Below are 12234 nucleotides of genomic sequence, written 5' to 3'. Positions count from 1 at the left end.
AGGGATCTCAAAACTGGATTATAGATGGCAGAGAGTTGGTGTCATAAACCACCGCCTCTGTTCAAAGATGGTCGCTCACAGTGGACACAGATGGCTTCTTTGACGACGATGCCCTGGATGACTGAGAACCTTCACAGACGCAACCTGAATACGTTATAAAGCAACTGACCTTTCAGCCCAATTCTTTTATTCTTCTATTTTATATTCAATATAACATTGAATCAAATGAAAAAGTCTCTTTTTAAAACTTGTTTTATTAGTTTTAATATTTGAACATTATGCACATTGCATGAAGCAAATTAAATTATATGCAACATTCTCCGACTGGAAGAAATTTGTTGAACATTTAAACCTATTTTCTGCATATTCTGCATAATTTTTTGTGTTTACACTCGCTCTTTCAAATCGATGCAAGTAAAACACAGCAGAAAATAAATAAACTTACTAAATGACTTCGATCTGCGACTAAACTGATGCTCCACATCTCCTTTATCAGGCTGAGGTTTATTTTTCAGATGTCTCCAGTTTAAAGTCTCAGAGCTCTAACGTGCAGCCGTCACATTAGAAATAAACAGCAGCACATTCAGCAAAAAAGTAATCAAATTAAAGTGTTTATTTTACTGCTCTGTGCGCTAAATCACCAGATTAATGATTTACTGCAGCATGTCCTTTTATAACAGTGTTGCATTTTCTAATGTTCTTTAGAGATTTTTAATCGCCGTTTCATTTTCATCTGATTGGAGTAGGTAGCACTCATAGAAAGAAGAGTCATTTGATCTTTGAAATGCCTTTTTTTAGATCGATCAGATGGTGCCAACACACCTCTTTCACATGAATGTGCAGGGGAAGCTTTGGTTTTACTTGGCCAGTTGATAACCAGCTTTGAGTGACTGCATAACCTCATTTCCACTGTTGGGGTAAGTGAATCCAGATAACGCAGAAATACGTTGGTTATGTTGAACCCGCTTCGTAATCCAAGCCTCAGATGTCTTACCTGGACATAATCTTCCAGCTCTTGCCTCCTCTGCTCCGGAGGTTTGGTCCTCAGATGTTGGTTCCTTTTGCTCGGGAAATCTGGAGTCTGGACGATTTTCCTGAGCTGTATGTGGTAGCAGCACAAGAAGCCTCAAACATTTCAAACAGACAGATCTGGGTCCCATTTAACATCCTTATCATAGTAAAAGCAGCTCTGGTCATAAAACAAAGATCATACTTTTCTGTGGAGATTTTGAAATTCACTGTTTCTTCTCAGCACAAAATGTTTCCTCTCGTTGAACAAGACTTCAATTCTGAAGAGCTGCAAATAAGAGAGCAGGACACACACAGAGGATTCCTTCTTTAGTCACTACTGAGGCATGTGGGTCTTTCTAAAAGGTGGGAACTAAGTGGTAGAAGTTGCGTTAAGTGTTGTGCTTCTCTAAAATAAAATGATGAGCAGGGATTAGGTAATAGCGGAAGAAAATGCAACATGACAGAACCTGGTGAAGTTCAAACCGAGCATCAGACTTGGGAAAAGGGTGACTTTGGTGCTAGCAGTAGTCAAAGCTCGTCATCTTAATCTGGTTTGCTGAACATTACAAAGAGTTTACTGCACGGAAATTTTAGACCAGGCACCTCTGGGATGTAGTGTAACAGTAGATTTACATCATGGATGTACAGCAAACAAATTTGAGGCAACAGCGTGATGCTGTTACATTTATGAGGCAAAATCTCTGATCTCTGTTTCCAGCACCTTCTTAAATAGAAGTCTGCTCTGAAAGCAAAAGAGAGTCCAACTGAAAATTGTAATTATTTTTCCTTACTAAGAAAAGCATGTAAGCAAATTGTCTTTTTAAAAAAAAACCAAAAAACCCCAAATGTGTATGTTATGTTTTAACAAATGGTTTTTATTATAGTGCAGTTCACTTACACTCAGGTTTAAGAAACAAAAGAACAACTGAGTGAGACGAATCCTTGAGTTACAAAAGTCTATTCAGAATGACAATTTTTAAACAACTAATGTGAAATTTCCTGCAACTTATGAAAAAACAAAAACAAAAGAGGGCCTCTCCTGGTACCAGCAAAATGTTACTAATGAAGTGAAACAACAATCAGGCGACTGTGGGGCTCCACTTTGAAATAAAGACATTTTCTTTTGTATGTCACAGACTGGTTCATAATACAAGAACATGACTTCTCCACTAGTCGGAGGCACAGAGCTTCTGATTTCACTCTGCAAATTCGATATATCCACTTTTTCTTTCCTTCACAATGATGAGTCAACTTTTAAATAGAGTTAGTATGCTAACATGTACATATCTTATATATGACTACTTTGTATGACTGTCTTTTGCTATTTTCTAACATGGAAGTAGTCCAACGTCGTTATAAATAACTACCTGTAATTTTAAAAAAAAATTTGTTAAATAACTTCAAAGAAATCTGAATTTAACGTGTGTAAGCTGTGATTTTACTGTAGCACAGGGAATTGGAACAATCAAGAACAATTATAGTGAAGATGGAAAACTAATTAAAAAACAATTTAAAAAAGGAGAGGACATTTTAGTGTTTGTTAGTTTGATAAAATCTGTTGTCACAACCCGATGAGCTGTCGGTGGATTAATGAGACTTTGAAGGTCTACAAGGCTGCGAATCACCTGCTTTCAAAAGTTCTGGTTTTATTGTAGTAAACATTAATATATATCGGCATACAATAGCAATATAATAAAAATAAGAGACTAAAACTCTGAGGTTAATAAAAACTAAACCACTCTGGAAACCAAGTGAAACTAAACTGAATGAAAAACATAAAAAAAGCTCGGGCTTCACACGGCTCTGAACGCTCAGCTTCTACTCTGTGATCTGTGTGATGTCAGAGAGACAGGATATTCTTAATATGGTCATCTCAAGTGACCAGCCTGAGTCAGTGCTACTACATGTTTTAGCTGTGTAGATAGCATTAGCCTTTAGTCATATATGAAATAATCATCATCATAGGATTAATACATTCACACACATTTATAGTACACATATTACTATTAAGCAGTTTGGTTAAAAGTGGCATTAAACAAACTTTATACCGGTCTGACTTACAGTTTGGTACCCTGCATCTTCTTTCTGAGGATATAAAACTCTTCATACTTGTGACGTGCTTAGACCAAGTCCTTTTGCACTTCGCTCTCCAATGTGCGCCTTTTTCTTGTTTTGTATATATTCCTCTTGGCTGTATATATGCATTCTTCTGTTTGCTATTTTTTTCCTGCTGTCTTTACTATTTATACTTTTTGACTCCTGCACAGTTGGCGTGGAACACCCATAATTTCGTTGTACATGTACAATGACAATAAAGGACTATTATAGTGTATTCAATTCTATATCCTTTATCAGGCCCTTCAGATGTCTCTTGTTGTGAGATGGAGGGAGCGTGACAATTATCTTTCCAGACTTTTTCATCAAATTTTGAGTTTGTGATGTGAGCTTGACAGGCAGAGTGTCACGAATATGGGGAACAATGGGACTGTGGGCTACTCTTGATTGTGTTTGAGAGGTTGTTGATCCTTTCATTTATGGCACAGAAACCATAACAAAAAGCTTCTTTGCAGTGAAATGAAACCAAGTGTTTAAAAAAAAGTGTCTGCTGCCACCACGGTCTGAGTTGCTGTTTCAATCTTTCAGAATTTTTCCACGGTTCTTCCTCTTCTCGTTGATCTCTACTGTCACTATATTTCAAGCCCACTTTTCAACCAATCAGCAAACTGCTTACACACAGCATCATCAGCCTCCTCATACCCTGTTACTTGTTTGGAGAAATGCATGCAAGCATGTCTGCTTAGGCTGCATACCCAAGAAACTTCAGTCTGTGTGAACAGGGCACAAACAAGGTGCCATCGTTTCTGCTTCAGGCACACAGCGCTCCAATAACCTGCCATTCAAACCTTCTGTTTGTGACAGGCAGCCAATCACAATGAAGCTGGCTTAAGAGAGAGAGGAGCTTAAACTGTTTTTTTTGTCCAGACAGAGTCATCCTCTGTCTGGGGAATTTAGCTTTGAGGGATTTAGAATATGACCAATATACCAATAAGGATTATTTTGAACAGTGAATGCAACGTTACTCTAGTAGAATCCAGGAAAATAAAGAAGATAAAGCTGAAATGAGTAGAATAGGTCCCTTTTAAAAAGTGCTATGATGGTTTTATATTGCTATTTTATTGTGAAGCACTTTGGTATACCGTTGGTTTTTAAATGTGCTATATAAATAAATTTGTATTGTATTTGAGAGTCTGACCCCTTCTTAAAGATGTTCCTGCAGCAGAGGAAGTATAACTGAAGTCTTACATGCATATCTAAGAGTTGATCGTCAGTTTAAGTTTCACACACGCAAATAATATAAAGATCTGATCAATTTAAAGAATTAGCTGCAGAAGGATTGTATAAATAAATAAATACCAGCTCAGCAAACTTCAACCTCAAAGTGTAGTCCTCAGGTTAATGCATCAACAATTACATCTAGTCACATTATAAGTGAGAGCGGCTGGGCTTCAAGTACATTTTACAGTGTAAAATCACAGCAACTAGGGCCACAGTTACTGTGAGTTGCTGCTGCGTTTACTGAGGAAATCACCTGAACGCATTTAGTAATAAGGATAATTGTATTTGTTGTTACAAGAAAAATTGCGTAATTCTTGCCACTCTGGAGTGGAAAAAACCCCTGAGCTGAACTCACTGTCACTCTTCCTGCAGGTAGCCCGGCTTACCTGGTGTCCCCGGAAGACAAAGTTTTACTGATTATCAAGCGAAAAAAGTGCTTGTGTCCAGATAAACCGCAGTCGTAATTTCATCCCACTGGATTTGCGCAAAAAAACCCAAAACAAAAAAACCCGATAACACTAAAATGCCGCGTCCTCACCTTTCTAGTCTTTCCCGACTCATCCACCTCCTTCTCCATCGATGGTATCGACACTTGAATCATGGGGAAACTTTCCTGCAACACCATCGGACAGCAGTCTATAATCTACTCGCTGCCGCTGACTGCAGACAGAGCGGTAACTCCACGCACTGTTCTCCGTGTCCGGAAACTCCGGGATAAGGGTCAGTGTGTGCGCTCTGTAGGTCTCCGCTCGGTTTCCTCCTGCGCCCCACCTACACACTAATTGGACAAACCCATCCACGAGCTCCTTCTGGCACATTAAAGGCACAGATCAGATTTTAGGACCCGAAGCGTGACGGTGGGCAGCGTTGACTGGAGTTTCTGCGCCAGTCACGGGTCCACCACACAGTAGCAGGGATGCAGTGTGTGAGGGTTTTAGTGCTCGTGTAGTTTTCTGTAATTTTTCGGCTAACATCAGTATTACAGTATCTAAACAGTTAATAAGAGTGTCTCAGCTTGGTAACTTCTGTCTGTTTGTATAGCCTCACCATACCATACTGGCTACTTTGTTAAGTATAACTAATACACTTATAAGAGCCGCCATATTTCTTTGTTGCATGAATTCAACAAGGTGTTGAAAACATATCGCTGAGATTTTGGTCCTTGTTGACATAATAGCACCACAGAGTTGCCGCTTATTTGTTGGCTGCGCATCTATAATGCAAATCTCCACCACCATATATCACAACGATGCTCTGTTGGATTGTGAAGGCAATCTGAGTCCCGTGAGCTCACTATCACGTTCAAGAATCCAGTTTGAGGTTATTTGAGCTTTGTGACATGATGTGTTATCTTGCTGGAAGCAGCCATCAGAAGATGGATATACTGTGGTCATAAAATGACGAACATGCTCAGCAACAGTCCTCAGACAGGTATTCAGGTGAGCCGTTGTCCAGTTTTGGTGAACCCATGTGAATAGTAGCCTCGGTTTCAAGATTGATGTATGTTCAGAGGTGCTGTTCTGCGTAACTTAGTTGCATTTTGTCCTAGAGAACCACCACGTACTGGATATTTTCTGTTATTCAGACCTCACTCTGTAAACCCCAGCAGATCAGCAGAAATACTCCAAACATCCCGTCAGGCTCCAAAAACTATGCCATGCTTAAAGTCACTTAAATCACTTATTTCCCCCATTCTGATGCTCAGTTTGAACGTCATCGTCTTGACCATGTCTACATGCCTAAATGAATTGAGCTGCTGCCATGTGATTAGATTAAAATTCAAACATTCTGATTAGGTTTGGATAAAACAATAACCTCACTCAAAAGTTTAAAAGCACCCCAAACTACCTTTCTCTGATCGATGCATATAACAATCTGTGTTTAAACTAACTGTTTAATAAATGGACAATGGCATAACAACATGCAGTTCAAACAATGGACAGTGTTATTTTATGTCATGTTTCACTGATGTTTTGGCCAATTAAATCCAGCTTAGATTCACCTGCAAACACAACTATGCTATCAGTCAGTTATATGTTTATGGGTCAGGGGTGGGCAACTCCAGGCCTCAAGTGCTGGTGTCCTGCAGGTTTTAGATCTCACCCTGGGTCAACACACCTAAATCAGATGATTAGTTCATTATCAGGCCTCTGGAGAGCTTCAAGACATGTTGAGGAGGTAATTTAGCAATTTGAATCAGGTGTGTTGGATCAAGGACACATCTAAAACCTGCAGGACACCGGCCCATGAGGCCTGCATTTGACTACCTCTGCTATAGATTATGGTTTATGAGCACAGTCATAAATCCTAAACCTCAGAAGACCACTGAGAAGATTTATGGATGGAGTGAAGGAGGACACGCAGAAGGCTGGTGTGAAAGAGGAGGATGCTAAGGATAGAGACATGGTGAGGCTGAAGCAGGTGATTTGATGTGTTCACACCTAAAAGAAGAAGTCAAAACAAGAAGAAGAAGTTGTGCTTCATGCAAAAATCTGTGCACATTTTACTATCTCAGTGGTTCCACTTAGGTCTCTATGAACTCTTGTTAGAAATATCTGACTTCTCTAACCTCATGACTTTTATTTACTTTTGTCACAGACAGGTAGATTACACTGGGGTTTTATGCAGGGCTGAAAACATCTACGGTAAAGCTTTCACAGTAATATAAAACTGTAAACTTGTAAAATATGTTTTTATCTTTGTTTTTACTGGTAAAAACTAATAAGAGGGCCGTGAGTTAAGAGCTATAGCTATTGCTATAGAAAAACTTTAAAAGCTTTGGAGGTGGGTGCATTCCCTGTGTAAAAAGATTATCACAAATCTACCAGCTCTCAGAAAGCAACACGGTCACATGTCACTTTCAAATCCAGGTTCACTTCCTGCTGTTTTCTGAAACTCAAAGTAAAACAAAAAACTGCTGGACATAAAAAGGGATGTAACCCCGGACCACACGCAGCACACAACTGTACTCAAATCCTCTGAAAATCACAGCTTAAACATGAAAACCAGACTGCACGCCCAAATCCTTTTCCCCTCAACAAACAACAACACGTAGCTGCATGTGGTTCTTCCACCACATGCAGCTACGCTTCATGTTTTCATCTCCTCCACAGTCACATGCTCTGTGTGTGACCTGTCATCATGGGATCTTCCCATCTCTGTTGTTGCTCACTGCGTTTAAATGTAAGCAGACAGCAGAACTGACTTAAGCAACATTACGTGAGGATGTGTGACTTACAGTCATAGATCAGAGTGGGGAAAAATATAACACACTCGTCTGCCGCTCACGTCATCACACGTTTAACTGTGGTGAGTCTTCTGCCTGCTAGGACAAACTCACTGTGCCTGAAATCCTGGCGTCAGCACACACACACACACACACACACACACACACACACACACACACACACACACACACACACACACACACGCAGGCAGGCCCAATACAATAACAAAGAGGAAGTGGTTGGTTTTATAGCTGTAACACCATTTTTTTTAAATACTTCTCCTGATGGATTGAATTTAAAGAATCCAAACTCACTGAAAACATTCTGATGAGCTTTTGAATCATTTTTTATTTTATAGGGCTGCTTTTTATACAGGATTTTATTGAATTTTACTTTTACTTTTAATTGTATTTTTTAGAGTTTTACTTAGTGAGCTCCTTTACTAACTGAAATTCTACTTTCCATCTCAGATATATTATCAAAGCTGCTTTTTTACATGTTCTTTTTAATGCTGTAACGCACCAACTTTACAGACAAATAAAATGATCTTGTGCTTGTCATCTTTTTGTTGCCGAGGTAACCCATAGCATTTACGATCAGGTCCTACAGTCAGTATGGTCAATCAACAGTATTCTTTACCCTCATTGGTAGTCGCTTCAGTCACTGGTGTCTCGCCACTTCACATCGTCAGCAGTTGCTTGAAGTTGCCAGATATCGTCTACTTTTTACGGTCTCTGGTTTCCATGTGAAATTGTGACACTGGTTAAAATACAGATGTAGTTTCCGGGTTGGAAAAGTAAAGCTGCCTAAAAAATGCCTAAAGTCCTGCATTCTATCTGAAGGCCACCACTTTTGTTGCCATTTTAGGCTAAAATGGCAACAAAAGAAACGCTCAGCTCAAGGTTTCAAAATGGGTTTCAAAAAACTTAAAGGTTGCTACACTCAAAAAATCTATGTCCAAAATTCTTACTTTAAAATTTACAAATATTTCCATGTAATTCTGTTAAATAACTACAATGTAAAATGTTACATTTAATGGAATCTGGTCAAATGAAATGTTGGTGGGTTGGTATACAGTCAGTCTTTGGCAAGCATAGTTTCTGTAATAATTTAAAAAACTTTGACTTTATATCATTCATTACATTTTACTCTATAATATTGCCAAGAATTGGGTTTTTTTGTTTTGTTTTGGGGTTTTTTGCATGTCTATCTTCCGTACTGTCTGTGCTCCCAGGTCTGCACTGTCATACTTCAGGGTTTTATTGTTTCCTTTTTTCAAGCTCCGTCTGCCATGTTGAAAGTCGGCACAAAGCCTGAAAATCACCCCATAGGAGGCAGCAGCAGCAGGAGTTATATCGCAGAGGTGTATCCATTGTTTTTACCTGAGGGTATCAAAGAGACACTGCACACAGCTGCAATATACAAACCATGACATCCTTTAAATTATTTTCTATGTTGTTCCAGTTATTTAATGTGATCCTACTTTGTGCCCTTCACTGTTCAATGATATAAAAAAATGTAGCTAATGTTTTGTCACACTGTGCAAAGTTTACTTAAATATACAGCGTGGCACATACTGGCACATATGAGGTCTAAAGTACAGCTCTGTTTGGGCTATAATACATTTATACCATTTATGATGCACCTGTACCGCACCTTGTATTTAATTGTGAGTCGGTGTAGCTGTGGCCATGTTATGATGTTTGACCTTTGTAAACAACAGGTTTGAACAAACAGCAGGGGGGTGGAGCTTCTGTGCCCACAGCCAGACCTGTGTGCATGTGTTGACCATATTAGGAATAGTGTCTTTTTTTCTTTTTTTTTTACAATATACAAAACCAGGAGTAGAAACAACAATTTTTGTGCGTGTGCTGACCCCCCCCTTTTTTTAGAAACTTAAAAAATTAGTCTGTGTTTAAACATCCATCATTGCAGTTTTATAAATATATGACAGAAAATTAAAAAGTAAAACAGAGTCCCTTTAAATGAAGTAAGCATTGAGCATTTTTCACATAAAGGTTCATTTGGGAGAAATGGTGTAACTTAATATCATGAAAACAAACTCGTTTTGGCTCATGTCTGCATGGACTGAAATCTGAGCCTCTACATTTGGGTGCGTCAGTGTAAAAATGCTTTTGCACGTGATGTTTCCTCATGAATTTGTGTGTTTTGTGTCCCTCCTTTTGAAGCTCTCTGCTGTGGAATGTGGAGGCGAATCTCCACAACTTCACAAACTGAAGTTTGTCACTGACAGACATACCAGCTGGTCCTGGGAGCGTGATGCATTTGTGCAAACCAGTGCGTGAATGAAAGAAAGCACTGTCATCCAGAATAACTGTGTTAGCTGACGCATTCTTGAATTTTGTGCAAGCTGGAAGCTGTTTACTGCTACATAATGAAAGAGCACATCCACATATACACCGGATCCTCACGCAGACTTCAAAATAAAACAGCAACACTTTGCACTTTGACCTGCTATTGAAGACTTGGTTCCCATTAGTGTCCTTAATGGAGCTCCTCCGTACGACTGTAAACAATAGTGTTCTTTGTTATCCTGTAAGAGAGACAACACAGTTTTCTCATTGATTGTAATCTAACATTTCAGTCAGCAGTGTCATCGATTTCTCTAGGCTCTTGTTGTTTTTGCACTTCGAGATGTAAACATGCAACTGTTGCTCTGTTTTATAACTACTAGATGAGCCTTTTGTGAAAGAATAAAGTTTTATATATTATTATAAAACTCTTTTGTAGATTCCTCATTTAACAATGGCCTGTTTACTGCAGCTTGTTATAATCACTGTGAGATGATTTGAACTTTGTGACATAGCACCAGTAGGATAAGGTGAAGATCTGTACACTGTGGGCATAAAGGGATGGAGATGGTGTTTAAACGAGGCAGCTCAGTTGACTCTACGGGGTCTGTGAAGAATACGCAAATGCAGGTAAACTCAGTAATACTCAGACCAGTCAATCTGGCACCAAAAACCATCAAAGTCACTTTCATCTTGAACATGTCTACATGTCAAAATCTTTGAGCAGCTGACATGTGATTGGATGATTAATAAACAATTAACAATCAGTTGAAGATGAAGTAGGTGGCCCCTGAGTGTCTATTAGATCACTGTTCATGTGCCAAACAAGTACTTTTATTCTTAAACCTTAATTATATAGTTGAATTGTACTCGTAAAATGATTCTTGGTGTACAGGTTGAGCCATTTTTGTATTCCGGTTGGCAAAGAATGGAGGCCCAGCCCCACAAGTGAACTAAGCAAACTTTACGTACTCTGTAATTTAAGTCAAAATCTAGTTTAAGTACTTTTGAAAGTTTGATTTATTAAGCACCAATACACGTTTGAAGTGTTTAACCGACACAAACATGTGGAAATGTAGGATTTATCCTTTTTAAAACAATAGTAAAGCAACATCTGACAGCTGTTTCCTTCAATAAATGATGGATTTTTTGGCATACTGCATCAGACATATTTAATACATTCACTCACTCACAAAACTGCTCAAGGCAGAAAGCAAGCATGAACGTTTCTGAGGATTGTTTTGTGTCTGCGTTTATAATTTGGTCATTAAAGGAATAAGGAATCTGACATGTACTGTGGGCTCAGTGGGGGCCCAACAACAGCTTTCAGCCCTGGGATCCCTGAGGAGGTCACATTAAGTTAAACAGTAACTTTCTATAGAACATGACATCATTCACTTCTCCATTGAACATCGAAATCTCCAGAAATCACTTTTAAACAACATTTTACAACATAGAACTGAACCATCACATTATTACATCGATAGTTTTAAGTCATTGTGGTTGATTCAGTGGAACATCTAAATAGTAAACTTGACTCTTCAACCCCACAATTTGTGTTTCTACATTTTCCCTGAATGCCCTTTGTCCTTTAACTTGAACACAAAGTGTAGAAAGTTTGAATTATTGAGACGTTGCGTGATGGAGCAGTGAACTGAGTGATTCACATCATGAAAAAACTGTAAAATATATATCTGCAGTGTTTGGATAAATCTGTGAGCTTTACACAGCACATTGTTGGTACAGATTCATCAAACTTTGGGATGATTTCATCTCTAACAATGTATCATATTATATTACTTTGTCAAAGGAAACCCTGTAAAACCTGAAACTGCAGAATAACTTGATTCCACTGCTGTTAAATAAATGTACAATATTTCTCTTTGCAGTATAGTTCAGCTTAATGGGGTATTAAATTACAGAAGTCAGCAGTTAATGTTGTAACTGGTTGAGCTGAAGCTCAAATCAATTTCAAATTCAAATTTGTCACATACACAGTCATACACAGTGCACATGCAGTGAAATGCTTACACAACTGCTCGTGACCTAAAGAAAAAAAAGGCTATGAATAAGATAGGAAATAAATATGAAAATTAAAAAGGGTCAATTTAACTAGGAAGGAATAAAATAAAATATAAAAATTAAAGTTAAAAATGAAATAACTGTACAACAACAAATTAGAATGAAGGGTAAATTTAACTGGGAAAGAATAAGATAAAATATATAAATTAAAGTTGAAAATAAAATAACTCTACAACAAAATACACAATAATACACAAGAATCTATGAAGGTGTACTCTCAGTGGCAAGGGAACAATAATAAGAGAACAGCACCACCAAGGCTGGAG

General features: G+C 38.4%; 1 protein-coding gene across 1 annotated transcript in view; it reads right to left on the bottom strand.

Annotated features, from left to right (window-relative positions):
• The window catches only part of snx22 (sorting nexin 22), an 8477-nt gene extending 3228 nt beyond the window's left edge, over positions 1-5249 (bottom strand). Inside the window, exons 1-3 of the mRNA XM_005731438.1 lie at positions 4886-5249; positions 1214-1297; positions 995-1099 (exon numbers count right to left, since the gene is read on the bottom strand). Of these exons, the coding sequence (XP_005731495.1) occupies positions 995-1099; positions 1214-1297; positions 4886-4972 (276 nt within the window). The 5' untranslated portion in view covers positions 4973-5249. The remainder of the gene's footprint in view (positions 1-994; positions 1100-1213; positions 1298-4885) is intronic.
• Positions 5250-12234: the final 6985 nt, after the last annotated feature.

Source organism: Pundamilia nyererei, unplaced genomic scaffold (assembly GCF_000239375.1).
Source record: "Pundamilia nyererei isolate P.nyererei 1_Seehausen unplaced genomic scaffold, PunNye1.0 scaffold00043, whole genome shotgun sequence".
Classification (NCBI taxonomy): Eukaryota; Metazoa; Chordata; class Actinopteri; order Cichliformes; family Cichlidae; genus Pundamilia; species Pundamilia nyererei.
The sequence above is the reverse complement of the archived record's forward strand: the minus strand, read 5'-3'. Positions and strand labels throughout refer to the sequence as shown.